Here is a 16,381-nt window from a genome sequence, read left to right on the forward strand (position 1 = left end):
CAGGAATACAGATACTGCTGTTTTATGTCCTTCATCAAGACGTTCATTTTAAAGTTGATACGCCTAACTCATGGTTCCAATGGATGGATTTTACATAGTGCACATTATTTTATTAGATCTTTGATGATTTAAAAAAAAATCTGGACTATCAATTCGACTAAAACAACAGTTTGTGTTTTTAAAATGTCATCAAAACGCTTTGGTTAAACTGAAATCATACCAGTCAGGTTTTTGTGAAGTCTAACTAACATACCTAGAAAATATGATCTACGTCCAGCATGTATACATGTTAATCGCACTCCAATTGGCCTCAGTGTTGTTCACATGTTTAGAAAGACAGAGGTGACATGCAACATGTGTTTATTCCTTCAACTATGACAAACACCTACATGTTGATGGAGAAATAATATTTTAACGCTTTTCAGTGTGCTCGCAAAACGGTTACTTTACCCTGAGAAACTTTGTGCAAACAAAACTTTTGTATTCACTCGCAAAACTTTTGCATTACCCTGAGTAACTTTGTTTTCACGCACAAAATTTTACATTAATTCAGAAAACGTTCACGTTCCTTGAAGAAACTTTCCATTCGCTCAAAAGACTTTTGCATTCACTCGCGAAACTTTCACATACCCTGCTCGCAAAGAATGCCAAGGTTTTACAAGCGAACTTAAAGTTTCTCTGGGAAACACAGAACTTTTGTGAGAGAACCCAATAGCGGCGGTGGAATATAATTTTTCCTTTTCCTTCATATTCTTTTCCATCCCCTTGTAAAACCCACTGTAGCTCAATTATAATGTAGTTCAAATATGCATGTAAACAATCTTATGTTTGTCTGTCTAACTTCTTCCATTTCTTCTCGTCCCTTACAGCCGATACTGCAAGCCGGGGTTACTACAAGAGCTATCCACTAATGGATTTCTCCCAGTATCATTCCCCTCCTGTACCTTTCCAACCGATGTCAACGCACCCAAAAGACAAGTCCTATCTCCACCAGGTCCTCCCCTCCCATGACATCCATTCCCCCCTGTCCATCTCAATCCCAACCAACCATTTGGAGAGGACCCGCATCCCAAAAACCATCACCCACCCTCAACTTTCCAGCTCAGCCTTCAAAGCTTGGGATTCTGGACAAAGACACATCCACCGGCAGACCTCACATCCAGGACACTCTGTTCGCCGACAGATCTACAGCAGCAGGAGACAGTACAGCATAGAAACACTACCGGAGTTCATCTCCCAGCCCACGGTCTATGGGGGACAACCACTGTATCAGCCCCATCCCAAACTTAAGGCCTATCAGACCAACAGCAAGACGGAGGTCACTGTCTGAGGAAACAGGAACGAAAGAAAGAACACTGCTGACTGTTAACGGACTGTATGCACAGTGACCAAAATGTCAGGACTGTATAGTCCCCCCTTCTTTTAGTGCTAAACAACTCTTGTCTATGTTTAAATGGTTTCTTCTGTGTCCTACTTTTTCTGGGTTTATCTCTGTCTTTTGTGTCACTGACAACAATGAGGTGAGACCGGAAGACAGGAATGGTGCCCAAGGCCACATTAACTCAACGGGGACAATGCCATCATCACGTCAGCCTAAATCTAAGTCATTAAGGGACATTATCCTGGCCATCTTTATTTAAACACAACCTCAGGATCAATTTTGTGAAAAAAAGACAAAATAAACCTGTTCTCCTACCCCAGAAGAGGCAAAGAGCAACACCCAGATGTCCGGTCTCACACTAGGATTTAAATATAAGCTTCGCTGAGTGTGTTGAGGATTTTGTGCTCATGAAGAAAGGTTTTTTGAGTTACTAAATTTCACGGTCTTCCTCTCTGGCTTGGGAAGTCTCGTTGTGAGAAAGTCACTCATTAAATCACTAATTTGTTTTAGGGGAATGAAGTTGAGAAAAACCACAAAGACATAATAATCTCGTTTCAGTGGGTTACCTACTTTGTAGAAAAGAACCACGTGAAGCTCTCAATGGTGATGGAAACTTGACTACAATTCTGAAAAGGCACTATGAAACATGTTTATACTGAAAAAGACATTCCTGTAAAGCTAAAAACTGGATTTCTTTTTCTCAATCTTTTTTTTAAAGGTTTAATTTAGCAATTTTTGTCTTTATTGGGACAGAACTTAACAGGAAGACAAGTGGGATGGGATCGGGAAGGGACCACAAGCCAGGACTCAAACTCGGGTCTCCCAAAGCGCAACTGCACTACATTCGGGAATGGTGCCCACAAAGACTCTTTCTTAGATACATTTTTTTGTCGAATTTTAAGAGAGAAATTGTTTTATGAGTCTTCTACATTAGTTTTTACATTCAAATCACTCCAGTCATGGAGTGAAGACATCATCAAACATCGAACTCTTTTGATTGATTAAAAGAATTGATCTCCTCTGTTTTTCAAGACCGCCTATGTTGAGTCCTTAATGTTATACTGAGCACTTTATAGTTGACCAAGGCTGACTGCCTCATGGTGTGAGGCTGAAGAAATGATGCCAGCAGCTCTAATGATCTGGGAATGAAGCACATCATCCTTGTAAAACAAGCTTTTTTTGCAATGGCAAAAATATCAGCTCTAGTGAATTAACCATCCTTGAAATCAAGATCTCACAAGCACTAGATGTCTTGTAGGCAAGCCTTGCACTGTTTACCTTCAACTCATGTGTCCTTCCTTTTACTTGGATTAGTGGAGTGAAATACCAGAACTTGTACCTCAGATCTACAATGTATCCAAATAAAAAAAACAAGATCTACTTTAATACCATAGCAAGTCTGATGGGGAAAAGTCTGATACTTCAGAATCTAATCTAATTGTGTTGCATAACCATCTGCAGTGTAATCAGGAGATTTAAATTCAGATTCTGATATGCTAAAAACCCCCGCTAGCATGATTGGAAAATGGAAAACCCAGAGTGATTACAGAAAGCATTGAGTGGGGAGGGAAAATCACTGTTATTCATCTTTACACATACAGTTTACTTGTTAATTGAACTGTCGTATAAAAGCAATACCGCACTCACAGTCTGGATATCAGCACGGCTGTGATTACCTGTGGCCTTGTGCCTACAGCCAATCAGATGTGCTGATATACAGATCAACAGCACTTGCTAGTGTGATGTTTCTTAAATGTTCATAGTATTTAATTCAAATATATGTAGGCTACTTATAAGTGCTACCTATCTGTTTCTGTACTGTGTCGTGCTTTACTTTTATTCAAGCCAGATATTCATGTGATCTGGACACTTTTTCTGTTTTCATATTTAAGCATATTAAATATATTTCTGTATTCATGTACATTAATTGTATTATTTTAATTATGTAAGAATTGTATTTAAGATATTTAAGACTGAACTACACAGACGCTTTGTTCAGAAACGTTTAAAGATATCAGAAATAGGGGTGTTTGTAAGTTATTTGTTACATTGATAATGCCTGTGTTGGTAATGCACTGTGTAAAAAAATGTGGTATGTTAATGAACTAGTAAGGGCTTTGAACAACAATTGGAGCAACCAAAACTGGAATGACAAGCTGAAATCTTTTTTTAAATGGGGTTTTATATTCACATTTTGACTAAATATGAGTTTATAAAACAAACAATAACAACAAAATATAATGCTTGAAATTGTAAATCAACGTTATCAGATTGATTTGACGTAAAACTAGAGTAGATTTGTACTTCAAACAATGTCTCTTTTCAAAATAAAATTTGTCAGACGTCGAAATGGTTTTGAGGATTTTGGTTTGGTTTTATTTATAGGCTACTTACTTCACCTTACTTACCTTTAACCATCAGCACTCACCGTGCAGGTACATTTAAGGTGTCGGTCATGGTTGTCGAGGCAGAAAGCAAGAAATCACATTTGTCTCACACATGGTCTCACACAGCACCACTGAGCCTCTACTTGTCACACGATAATCTGGGATATATAGATGTCTTGCGCCCTCTTTTGGCGATACCGCATAGTGTATCAGAAAATTCTCTGTCGTTTTATCAATAAAAACATTACTTCAAAAAGAATACTGTTTTATTGGGCACACGCACTTGTTTGTTAGTCATTAAAAAATATGCTTTAGACTTAGAGTAAATTATCTCTCATTTTATCACCTTCTTCCAAATCTGCACGAGTTTCTTTCTTCCGTGGAACTCATTTATCACATCGCCATTCAGTTTAATTGAGTAGGCCTATGGGGAAAAAAAATATGCCATGAAAATTGAATGGTGACTGAGACGGTCAGTCCTCAACATATCCTTTAGAAAACCATATAGATTAAGGGGGAGTTGCCTAAATGTCCCCTTTAACAGTGTAATTCAGTCCGTTCCCAGCCTTTTCCCTCATAACAGAAATCTCAATTCTCCTCACAGCAGCTCCTTGGTGTTCAATAATTTTTATGATCTGATATTACGGACATATTTAATATTATAACTGCATATCTTTAAAAAAAAAAATTAAACAGATGAGAAAATCTGGATTACGTTTTATTGGATTACCACATTTTCCTGAAGCTTAAAAGGTTGAGCATTGTCATGGGGGTTTGACTCCCAGAGAATCCAAGAACTAATAGAAAAGCTAGCATATACCTTAAAAGCAATGAAAGTCACTTTTATCCAAAGCATCTGCCAAATGCAAATGTAAAATTAAACGTAAAATCATTCACTACCATTATACATACCTTGTTTGCTTAGTTAGTATGGAGCTAATAATATGACAAAATGATTTGAATTTGAATTGTGTAAATTTGAATTATTTGCAAGTGTAATCTAACAAAACTGAATTTTAAATAGTTCTGAATTTGAATTTTTTTGGAACGAATATTGAACATCTGAAATTTAACAAACTGAAAGGTTTTTATGGCTGAATTTTATAGACATGTAATTTTAAACAGCTAGTTTTTGTGTTCTGAATTCAAATACTGCAAAATTTCAGTTTAAAAAAATACGGATTCAAGTTTTCAAGATGAAGAAATTCGGAACGTCAAATTCAGTTTTCTAAAATTCAATGTCAAAAATTCAATGTCAAAAATTCAGGTCTTACAGAAAGTAGGTCACAGGGAAGAGTAGATGATCTCGGAAAAGTCGAACAGAGCATTTTGGCCAATTAGGGACTGCAGAAGTTTTCCAGTGCGAACGTGGTGGTTCAAGAGGTTGCCGCTCTCTGACTCTGATCATGATCGCCCGGAGGTAAGTTAAACATGAATGATTTTGTGTTTGTTAGGTTAGCGTTAGCGTCTAGGTTAGCGTCAAGATTGCGTCGTACATGTAAGCATAAGGTACGAGAGGGTGTGCTATGGTGCTGTATCGTGAATACGACGCGAACCAGAGTGCTTGCAAGTGCAACCCCTTCAGACGTGACTTATTCACAAGACAGCACTAGCCTTGAGTACCGTGTATTGCTTTTCTAAAGCGATTGCCACTCAATAATCATAATAAAGCAAAACAAAAATGTATTAGTGCAACTTTCATTAAGTAAAATCACCAAAAGCCTTCAACCTTCCGCTGGAAAAAAAATAGTCCGGGCGGCAAAGACAGTCTTTATTACTGAGTCAGTCATCAGTCAGTAGAGAAGACTTTAATATTGAAAGGACAATTGCATTATGTTGGCATTATGTATAAAACCGGGTCATCTCAGTTTGGTTGAAGGCTTTTGGTGATTTTACTTAATGAAAGTTGCACTAATACATTTTTGTTTTGCTCGCGCCGCTCGCGTCCTGTCTGTGTAGTAGACACGGTGGCGTTCTAATCAATTTTACACAAAATATTACACAAAATATACTTTAAAACAAACACCAGAGACCGCTTAGACAAATGTATCACGTGCTGAGAACGCTAACCTAACAAACACAAAATCATTCTTGTTTAACTTACCTCTGGGCGATCATGATCAGAGTCAGAGAGCGGCAACCTCTTGAACCACCACGTTCGCACTGGAAAACTTCTGCAGTCCCTAATTGGCCAAAATGCTCTGTTCGACTTTTCCGAGATCATCTACTCTTCCCTGTGACCTACTTTCTGTAAGACCTGAATTTTTGACATTGAATTTTAGAAAACTGAATTTGACGTTCCCGAATTTCTTCATCTTGAAAACTTGAATCCGTATTTTTTTAAACTGAAATTTTGCAGTATTTGAATTCAGAACACAAAAACTAGCTGTTTGAAAATACATGTCTATAAAATTCAGCCATAAAAACCTTTCAGTTTGTTACATTTCAGATGTTCAATATTCGTTCCAAAAAAATTCAAATTCAGAACTATTTAAAATTCAGTTTTGTTAGATTACACTTGCAAATAATTCAAATTTACACAATTCAAATTCAAATCATTTTGTCATATTATTAGCTCCATAAGTTGGCACCCATCAAGCTCCACTCTAGTTGAATTTTCAGGTTTTTATTTTCAATATAATTTTGAAGACATCTAAATATAAATACTGTTAAAAATCCCATTTGCTTCAATAGCAGAATGTCCATTGTGAGTGATTGTGCTGTGTATATGTAAGTTTAAAACAAAAATACAACAAAACACTCCACACTGCATTTTTTTCCTTTTATTTTTTTTCCTTTTTTAAAAAACAAGAAGTTCCAAGTACTCTGAAACCTGAACCCCAGCCCTGACCTCCACCAGCGAATCGCTACACAATCAGAGGGAAAAGAACAAAGGTTTCATCAATACATGATCCTAAAGTACAGCAATGCATAGAGATCTGGTGAACGTCACCAAACCTGGTTCCCTGCAGAGCCCATTAAATTGGGTCGTGTACACCAGAGCACCAGTCGGGTCAGCTTAAGTGCAATGTTGGAAGAACTAACATGCCAAAAGGGTTCAAAATCAAGGAGGTCTATGATATCTCATATTTTTCCTCCATTTAGTTTGTCGATGCAAGTGACTGTGTGAAACCTGTGGAGCAGAAATAGCCTTATATAATGGTCATGAGGTCATAACTTTATTGAGATGGGCAGAAGCAACACTATAATGGTGCCAAAGATATGTAGAGGAGATTGTACTAACTGGTGTGCTTAAAGTGAAAAATTAGCCTAACCAGCATGGACAACTGGTCTAATAGCTAGACCAAAGTATGGGTTAAATTGAGCTGTCGAAGGTGTGAGAAGTTGGTGTCAGGGTCCAGATTGGTCTCTCCGTTGGCAAAGGCAGCAGTGCCATGTGATGCAAAACATTTGAGAATAATGCAGTAAATGAGAACTTAAAATTCAGTGCATAAGAGGACCTATCAGACACAGGAACTGTTTAAATACCATTCGGCACAGGAATATGAAGAAACAAATTTCAGCATAAGAAACAGCATATGTGCGAATGGAGTGTTTTGTGTACAGCCTATACACAGTAAGGTTGAAGGTGCTAAATTGTGTGTCATCAAGCAATTAAGACCAAAAGCTACAAACATGAGTCCCAGTGGATCTGCAGATCTGAACTGTCCAAAAAGTCTGCAGAAAATACACTGGGTGGGGTGTGCGAGCTGAGAGGGGCAAGGACCATACCCCCGCCGTTACAATTACTGCCCCCTCCTACCCCGGGTATATCCAGCCAATCCATGCTATCCAGGGTGGGGTCTTCAAAGTCCAGGTTGGCCGGGTGGGGTGAGAAGCTCATGTCACTGGTGTCCATTGGAGATTGGGGATGGTCCAGAATACTGTAAGTGCTCAGCATTTGGTTGTGGAGGTCATCGATCAACGTCAATGGGCCGTCCGGCTCCACTCCGAGGAGAGGAGCACTGGTTGTGCTCTCCAGGAAGTCCTCGAGGTGGACAGTTCTAGAGCAAGGCCTGTCCTGGGTGTCGGGGAGCTGCTGGGAAGGAGCGGGAACAGGGTCGGGCTGATGTGTGGGTGGTGAGAGGTGGAGGGGAGGAGGTGGGGATGGAGTGGGTGGGCTGGAGTGAAAGTCTAACAGGGAGGGGTCTTGACTGGCTTTAAATCCAGATGAAATTTCTGCAATGTGGAAAGAAGAGGGATTTATTATTATTAATATATATATATATATTTTTTTTTTTTAAAGAAGTCTCTTACGTTCACCAAGGCTGCATTTATTTGATCATACAGTAAAGAAATACAGTAAAAATAGTAATTTTGTGAAATATTATTACAATTTGAATATATTTTAAAATGTAATTTGTTCCTGTGATGGCAGCAGTCTTCAGTGTCACATGTTCCTACAGAAATCATTCTAATATACTGATTTGGTGCTCAAAAATCATTTCTTATGATTATCAATGTTAAAAACAGTCGTTTAATATTTTTGTGGATACATTTTTTCAGGATTCTTTGATGAATAGAAAGTTTAAAAGAACAGAATTTATTTGAAATAGAAATGTTATAAAGCACTGTCATTTTCCATATATTTAAAGAATCCTTGCAAATGAAAGTCAATTTCTTAAAAAAAAAAAAAAATTCTCGCTGACCTCTAACTTCTGAATGGTATATTTAAGACTCTTAAAAACTCTTTTTACCTCCACTCTTGATCAGGATATCGAACAAATCATCTATTTGCTGGTTGTTAGAGACATTATCCTGTGAACAGAGAATAATCACCAATGTTACTATAAGAAAAACAGTGGAAACAGAAAAAGAAGATGAAAGAATAAAGGAGAAAAAAAGAAAAAGAACAAAGTAAGAATGTGAGTGAAGGCCATACTTTAAAACGCTGAGGGGGGTATTTGTTCGGCTTAGGGGAGGAAGGGGTGAACAAAGTATGTTGATCAAATGTTGGGCAAATGTCCTCCTAAAACAGATGGACATGATGGGTAGAGGAAAATGGAAAAAGAAATGCGAGCTTTAGCAAAGAAGAAGATCAAGACAAAAGGAAAATGGGTAACAAAACTAAAGCATGAGTATTATGAGTATAAATAATGTATGTGCGATACCTTAAATGAAGGGGGTGAAGAGGGTTTGTTCAGTGGGTTAGATTCCTCACAGAAGAAGGGCTCAAAGCTTGGTGGGGCGGACACTGGCTGGCTAGACTCCTGAACACTTGTGGTTTCCAAGTGGAGCCCTTTTTTCTGAACCTGGAAATGGGAGATTTCAGCATGAGTCAGCAGCAGAGAGGAGATAAAGCACAACTATATGCAGCCTAGCCCTTTATATTCAGCTGTGGGATTCAGTGTAACCAGCCACTGCTGTGATTGGCTGACATGCTTGCTTATGAAATAGCTACATATTACATGTGAAACTCTCTCGAATACTTTTACTACAGCTATTATACGTTTTTACTATTACAGCTATCGAGATTAACGAATCGTGAGAAGTTTTTAAAGTATTGAGATCTATTCCCATCACATAAAATGTTGCCGTGATGAGCATTGAGCAGATGACAGTCTGTTGATCGCGAGAATGAAGATCTTATCATTGCATTGCAGTTTCTGCACTCTCTCTAATGCTTTCACCAATGCAAACACGATGATGTACATACAGTAAGAGCTTCGTTGAGCAGTGTAACGTGCGTCATTGATTTCATAACGAGTTGTCCAGATAAACTCGCGCTGTGTGGAAAGATTGTTCTTTGATCGCTTTCTGTATAATTTGTTCACAATTTAAATAAGATTATTTTCATCCTACTAAAAGAAACGATGGGAAGTTGATATTTTAGTCACTGGTTTGACTTGATGCATAAACAGTATTGAACGATTTTGAGAGAAAGATTAACTTACCTGTCTGAACTTGAACAATTAGGCTACACATCAGAAATTGTTGCTTGGTAACTCGATGATTTATTTTCAGACGTTCATCGAGGCCAGCTCTGTATTGGCCCAAGTTGAGGAAACATCGTCTGTGAAATGTTTGGACCATACAAAACTTTGGGAAGTTGTGTCGGCGCATTTCCAGAGAAAATAAAATTAACCCATTGTTTCTTCAGAGGCTCGGATGAAGGAACTAAAAAATACTTTTGTGTTCATTTGTACATCCGAACACTGATCAACTGCCATGCTGCGCTCATTTGCAAGCCATGATATCTCTCGAGGAAAAACTCAAATCGCGCTCGCGCGTTCGTACTTCCTAGCTCATTTTCTCATGGGCGAACCAAATTCTCTGGGCGGGCAAAGCAGAGAAAGGGGAGGTTACCTTTCCTCCGTATGACGTCATACGGAGGAGATTCCATATCAGCCCGTCTGAGCTTTCATTTTCTCAAAGGCAGAGAAAGATAGCCAAAGCTCGGTTTACACCGATTGAAATTTCTAGCCACTGGGGGACCATATACAGGCTAGGGGAACCCATATTAATGTTAAAAAACCTCAGAAAGTGAAAATTTCATGTCAGGGGACCTTTAAGACTGTCTCACAAATGAATTAGATTGAATAGCTGTCAGCTGTTAAATTTAAGTACACAATTAGATATCAATTTAGCTCAACAAATTACCAAGCAATGCTTATTTCTTTTCAGTCTGTGGTGTAAAAAGGTCGCATTAGCAATTAAAGAAAAAACACTTAAGCAAAACATGGTCAGGTCAAAGTGCCTGAATAATTTTTGGTCCCAAATTTTTTAGAAATATTTCTGGTAGACCACTGTATGAAGAATTTTTTGGTATAATAAGTAACAGTTTACTTTATTTTGCTATCCTAACTTACATAAATGAACTATAGTGTCCTGCACCCACTAGTAAAAAAAAAAAAAATCTAAAATTATATCTGGTGTCTGAATAATTTTTGGTTTGACTGTATCTGTTACACATCTTGTTGTTTCATGCCTCTTTAAAGACTTCAGTTCAAGTTCTCAGAGAGCTCTCCATATCATGTAAATGCTATTTTTTTTAGAACTGTAACAGGTTTGAGTAAGCACATCCACATTGTTATATGCACATACTTTGGGGATGGGCTCTTTGACAGCTTGTGATTGGTTGGCAGAACTAGCCATATCAGCAGATGACTGGCTAGGGAGCTTGCTAGGGGTTGACTGCAATCTCTGAAACACAACAAACCAAGGATTATCATTACACATTAGGAAAAAAATATAAAAAATAAGGAGTAAAACTGTTTTCAACATTGATAATAATAATAATAATAATAAGTATCGTGAGCACCAAATCATCATATTATATATTATATATGATTTCTCATATGACAGTGTAATGGCTGCTGAAAATTCAGCTTTGCATCACAGGAATAAAATTGCATTTTAAAATATATATAAATGAAATTGTTAAAATCTTAAATGTTGTTTAGTCACCTGTAGAGTAATCCGTCCATTAGATTTGCTCTGAGGAGACTTTCCAGTCAGGCTTTCCACACTATTACTGGTGAGTGCAATCAGATAACGGTTGCCATTGCTGTCAGTGACTAGCGTGGGTGTGGAGTGAGCTTTCAGGAGATCCAGTGGGAAAGACGTAGTAATTTGAGTACCAGATGGCTGATTGATAAACACCTGTGAAACCTGTAAAAAATAAAATTAAAATAAACGTGAAAATGACAGCAAGAACTGCATAAAAACAAAATGCGCACTATGCACCCAACAAAACCTGGAAATGTCGCTGACCTGTGGTGTCTGTAACTGCTGATTTTGTGGCGTCTGCTGCTGCTTCTGATTGGTTTGTAGCTGCTTTTGTTGGCTCTGCTGGATGATGAGCTGCTGCAACTTTTGTTGCTGCTGCTGTTGCAGTAACGCTGTCTTCTTTTGCTGCTGCATTTGAGTCTTCTGCTGCTGTTGTAACAGCGTCTTCTGTTGCTGCTGCTGTAGTAACTTCACCTTCTGCTGCTGTTGCAGTAACTGCAACTTCTGCTGCTGCAGTAATTGCGCCTTCTGCTGCTTATGCAGCTGCAACACCCGTGTCTTTCCTTGCTCTTGCTGCAGTTTCTGTGGGTCGCTTTGCTGCTGCTGTTTTTGCTGTTGCAGTAACTGTGTGGTCTGTATGTTTGGTAGGTCCACGAGCATTTGCTGCTGCTGCACCTGCAGCCGGTGAATCTGCTGCAGCTTGAGCAGAGTCTGCTGCGAACACTGCGTCTGGATCTTTTTTAGGGGCTGGCCTTGCTTCTGCAGGTCCTCTGATGTGTCCATCTCCTCCTTGACCTCTTCCTTCACCCTCACTTCCAGTCCGTTAGACAGCAAAGGTATTTCAGCATTGCCCATGTTGTCTGCGACCTCTGCAGCCGATCCGCGCTTACCCTGCTCCAGCTGAGAGCGCAGGGTCTCCACCAGCCTCTGCTTCTGTCTGAGCATGCGTGTCAACTCCTCGATCTGCTTGTCCTTCTCCTGAAGCATTTGGTCTTTGTCCAGAGAAAGCACGGCAGTTCCTGATGCTGCCACTGGACCTGGATCCTGACGCTGCGAGACTGGCAGCAGACCCGGGCGAGAAAGGCTGCAGGATGCCTGCATCTGCCCGAGAGACTCCTCTTTAATTGGAGACCGGTGGTCTGGAGACGGGTGCAGGCTGAGTTGTGTGAGAGGTGAGCTAACCTGTTAAGGGAGAAACACAAGTTCTGGTTACACTTCATTTTAAGGTGTCATTGTTAGTGTAATTATACATTAAAGTACTGAGTAATAATAAGCAACTACATGTACTTACTATAGGGTTAGGGTAGAATTAGGATTTGGTTGAGGGTTAGTTGCATGTAATTATGCATAATTTACTGTTATTACTATGGTAAGTAGTGTACATGTAACAAGGACACTGTAAAATAAAGTGTTACCCAAGTTCTTAATTTTTAGAATTTAGAAAAACTTTGTCTATCACTGATGATATACATTTTTCTTAGGTTAAAAATCTCTAATTCAATACAAATCTGTACAAATTATATACCATCTGTACAAATTACATGATAGGGATGTAAAACTGAACTAATACTAAAATAAGTTTGTAAAACTTTAAAGGTTAAATTTAAGTGTGTGAATTAACTTATCATAAAGTGTTACCAGTTAATCTAAATGAAAATAGGGGAAATGAGCATGAACTTAATATATCCAACATCGAAAGATAACAATAAATTAAAAAAATGGTACCGATATCCCTAATTTTCTTTTAAACATTTCTGCTGTTCATCTTCAAACACACAGACCTACCATTTCTCCAAACACATCCCCATTGCAGCTGGTCTCATCTGGACTCAATCCAGCCAGAGAGCGGTCGGAGGGGGTAGGAGATACAGGAGGAGAGGAGCTAGTGCTGCTGAAGCGCATGATTTGTGGTGGAGTTGTGCTGTGGAGCCTAGTGGTAGCCGCTATGGAAAAGGCAGACACTGGAGCAGCCGTGTCTTTCGGGTTTTGATGTGGGGGGGCACCAGATGACTGAACTGACACCTGCGGTAACTGAGCAGGCACAGTTTTCATAGCTGCAGCTCCTGCCGCTGATGATCCATTGTTCTGCTCCTGGTAGTTCTTCAGTCGTTCAATAAGATCGTTCTTAGTTCCAGACACTGTCAGACCCCTCAGTTTGAGCTCTTGTTTAAGTTCTGCAACCTGAAAGCGAGATCAATCAGTTCAGTTTCAAAATATCCACAGTAGTGCGCAACAGTCGAAGTAAAATTTCCTATCATATTCTCCAATGGTTCTAATATTGTGACTAATATTGTAATATTGTTTTGGTTCATGATCAAATCTGACCTCTTCATAAAATCTATATTAAGATTTTTTTAAAGCACTACAGACAAAGTAGGTAGGAAAAATACTTCTGGAACCAAAATCCCCCAAGAAATTAAGTGGTCACTGTTATTGCTTTAGTATCAGTGAATAAATTACAACTGTTACCCACTTTGAATTCATCCAGATTTGGGGGTAAAGTGCTGGGCTTAGCTCCTCCTGCTGTAGGCTGGCTCTGACGATTGGGCCCATTCTGATTGGAGGAGACTGTTGAGCATGTGGAAATAGTCTGGGAAGGGGAGGGGCCCAGATTGGTGGATGGTTGCTGTTTTTCAGCAGGAAGTCTGGAATTGAACAGATTTATTTTTGTTTTATAGCTAAATCAGTTAGTTGTGTCTACACTTCTCTAGAACGGTGGCTTTGGTTCAGAACCGAGATTTTGTAACCTGCATTTAATGTATTCTGGATCACATTTTGTTTTATGTTGCAAAGGTTTGTCTGTTTACTTTGTTTTCATAATTATGCACGATTTAGCATTTTATTATTTGCATATAAATTGGAATGTTTTGTCAAAACAAAACAAAAATCAAAACAGATCTGTGACCCATTTTTGGGTTGGGTTGAGAACCACTGCTCTAGCAGACATACACCACTGTTCAAATGTTAAGGGTCAGTTAGATTTTTGTATATTATTTTTTATTATTATTAAATTCATAATTTTATGCAGCAAGGATACAATAAATTGATCAAACATGACAGTAAAGACATTTAAAATATTACACAATATTTCTATTTCAAATAAATGCTGTTCTTTTAAACTTTCTATTAATCAATTGAATCTGAAAAAAAATGTATCACGGTTTACTCAAATATAAATAAGCACAACTGTTTTAAACATTGATAATAAATAAAGATCTGAAGGATCATATGACACTGAAGACTAGAGTGATAGCTGCTAAAAAATTAGCTTTGGTATCACAGGAAAATAGAAAACAGTTGCAATAAAAGAAAATAATAAACGTTTGTAATATTACTGTTTTTAATGTATTTTTGATCAGGTAAAATGAATCCATATCATGTGTGGTTATACTCACTTTGGAGGGGCAGGTAAGATAGTGTGGTAGTTGTAGTGCTGCTGTTGCTGGTTGATGATCTGAAGCTGAAGGAAAAGCTGCTGCTGGTGGAGGATCTTGGCGTACGAAGAGTCCAGCTGAGGAGGAGGCTCCCGGTCGTTCTTCTGGTCAGGTGGGATATACTGGTGATATTTGAGTTTCTTCACTTTGGGCTTGTTATCTTTGGCTTTCTTGGATCGATGAGAGATTCGATCTGTGCTGGACTTAGACAGCTGCTTGTGGTGAGAAATAGCAAAGGAACAAAAAAGAGAAGCATGAGTGATGAAATTGGTTTAGACTGAAAAATGAAACTGATGATAGGTTTGATGGCTTTTGCTTTACCTTCGTATGTCCCGTCGGTGGACGGGAAGAGTTTGTTATGGTAAATTCACTGGTTAGATTCTGTGGCGGAGAGGCATCGGACGCAACGAGTGGAGGAGGAGGGGCCTGAGTGAGGAACTACGATATATAAACTGGTTAAATACGTTATGTGAACTTAAAAGCATTACATTGTCCTCAACTCTGCATATGTTCCTTTGTGATCAATAATAATTAGAAAATTTAAAGGAACAATCCAAATGGAAAAAAATAGCCTTGACCATTCTGCTAAATTTCTGTTTTTGTGTTCCAAAGAAGAAAGAAAGTCATACATGTTTGCAACAACATGACGACAATCATGGGTGAACTGTCGCTTTAAGTGTACAGCAGTGCTGCCCTCTAGCTTACTGAAAGGACAAAATAAATATTTCATTTATCTCATATTGAACAAACAGGAATATACCTGAGATGGTGAGAGATCTCCATTCATATTCAGCATATCAGAGGGGGAGTGTTGAGGAGCAAGACCCAACGGAGAGTCCTGACTGCACTGAGGATCCGGTGACAGCGCATCACTACTGTCCTCATCCAATGAGGAGCTCTCACCCTTCGGAGACTCGGTACCTGATTATACACAAGAAATTAGTTGTCTGATATGTGCATAGACACACTTAAGAAATTAATGATAGTAAAACTAAACTTAGATTTGATATTTGGTTTGCGAATGAATCAATGTGAGCGAATCTTTTAAGTGAACAAATTGTCAAATTTTTTGTTCACTGAAGTTCAACTGTTACACCATTTAAATGAAAGGGATGTTATTGACAAGAAATGTAGTTAAAGTTTCCTGCTTTTGTCAAATTTGCAAATAATAGATTTGCATTAGTGTCATTTGTGGAGAAAATGCTTATGGTGCTTAAACGGCAACCAACAAAGCTGACATTGCTGTAATAGTGCGTGCAACATAAACACTGTTTGTGACGGTGGTTACAGACTAACCAATGAGCGCATGCACAGGGAGGATGTTCTTGTGGATTAGCTCGATTGGACCAGGGCGGTGAGAGATCTTATCATTGAGATCGTCTGCCAATCGAGCTCTCTTCAGCTTCAGCTGCTTGGCCTGCAGTGAGGGCTCGGCTGAGGTCTCTGTGGGTGAAACAAATTTAATCATTAACAACTGAATCACTTCCTTCTATGTAAATACCACCTAAATTCCCATCTGAGAGTCTACTGACTCAATTAGTATTTTTTGCATATTGATCAGCTACCTGTTTTTATAGTATCAGAAAGGGAAAAATAATACAAAAGAATATAGAAGTTACAGACAGCTCCTTCACTCCTGAACAGGTCAAGATGATATAATGGCTATGGACCTTTTCCAAAACTCTGGGGTGCTCAGAAGCGGAAGTTGTCATAGTTGGGCAAACTTATAT

At 38.7% G+C, this 16,381-nt stretch overlaps 2 protein-coding genes across 9 annotated transcripts in view; one reads left to right on the forward strand and one right to left on the reverse strand.

Annotated features, from left to right (window-relative positions):
• The window catches only part of shisa8b (shisa family member 8b), a 38,535-nt gene extending 36,237 nt beyond the window's left edge, over positions 1-2,298 (forward strand). The window contains exons 4-5 of the mRNA XM_056255466.1: positions 870-1,984; positions 2,016-2,298. Of these exons, the coding sequence (XP_056111441.1) occupies positions 870-1,330 (461 nt within the window). The 3' untranslated portion in view covers positions 1,331-1,984; positions 2,016-2,298. The remainder of the gene's footprint in view (positions 1-869; positions 1,985-2,015) is intronic.
• Positions 2,299-6,536: 4,238 nt separating this feature from the next.
• Positions 6,537-16,381, reverse strand: part of mrtfab (myocardin related transcription factor Ab) — a 38,477-nt gene continuing 28,632 nt past the window's right edge. For 4 of the 8 annotated variants that reach the window (XM_056255474.1, XM_056255473.1, XM_056255478.1 and 1 more), the window contains 13 exons: positions 15,948-16,094; positions 15,412-15,572; positions 14,973-15,089; positions 14,613-14,866; positions 13,691-13,862; positions 13,003-13,398; positions 11,482-12,399; positions 11,176-11,379; positions 10,813-10,911; positions 8,880-9,020; positions 8,651-8,737; positions 8,466-8,526; positions 6,537-7,947 (listed from right to left, as the gene is read on the reverse strand). In XM_056255474.1, the coding sequence (XP_056111449.1) occupies positions 7,397-7,947; positions 8,466-8,526; positions 8,651-8,737; positions 8,880-9,020; positions 10,813-10,911; positions 11,176-11,379; positions 11,482-12,399; positions 13,003-13,398; positions 13,691-13,862; positions 14,613-14,866; positions 14,973-15,089; positions 15,412-15,572; positions 15,948-16,094 (3,308 nt within the window). In that variant the 3' untranslated portion in view covers positions 6,537-7,396. The remainder of the gene's footprint in view (positions 7,948-8,465; positions 8,527-8,650; positions 8,738-8,879; positions 9,021-10,812; positions 10,912-11,175; positions 11,380-11,481; positions 12,400-13,002; positions 13,399-13,690; positions 13,863-14,612; positions 14,867-14,972; positions 15,090-15,411; positions 15,573-15,947; positions 16,095-16,381) is intronic. The other 4 variants (XM_056255475.1, XM_056255472.1, XM_056255476.1 and 1 more) reach the window with 3 other exon arrangements.

The sequence above is a fragment of the Rhinichthys klamathensis genome, unplaced genomic scaffold (assembly GCF_029890125.1).
Source record: "Rhinichthys klamathensis goyatoka isolate OS25496 unplaced genomic scaffold, OSU_Roscu_1.1 h1tg000121l_1, whole genome shotgun sequence".
Lineage (NCBI taxonomy): Eukaryota > Metazoa > Chordata > Actinopteri > Cypriniformes > Leuciscidae > Rhinichthys > Rhinichthys klamathensis.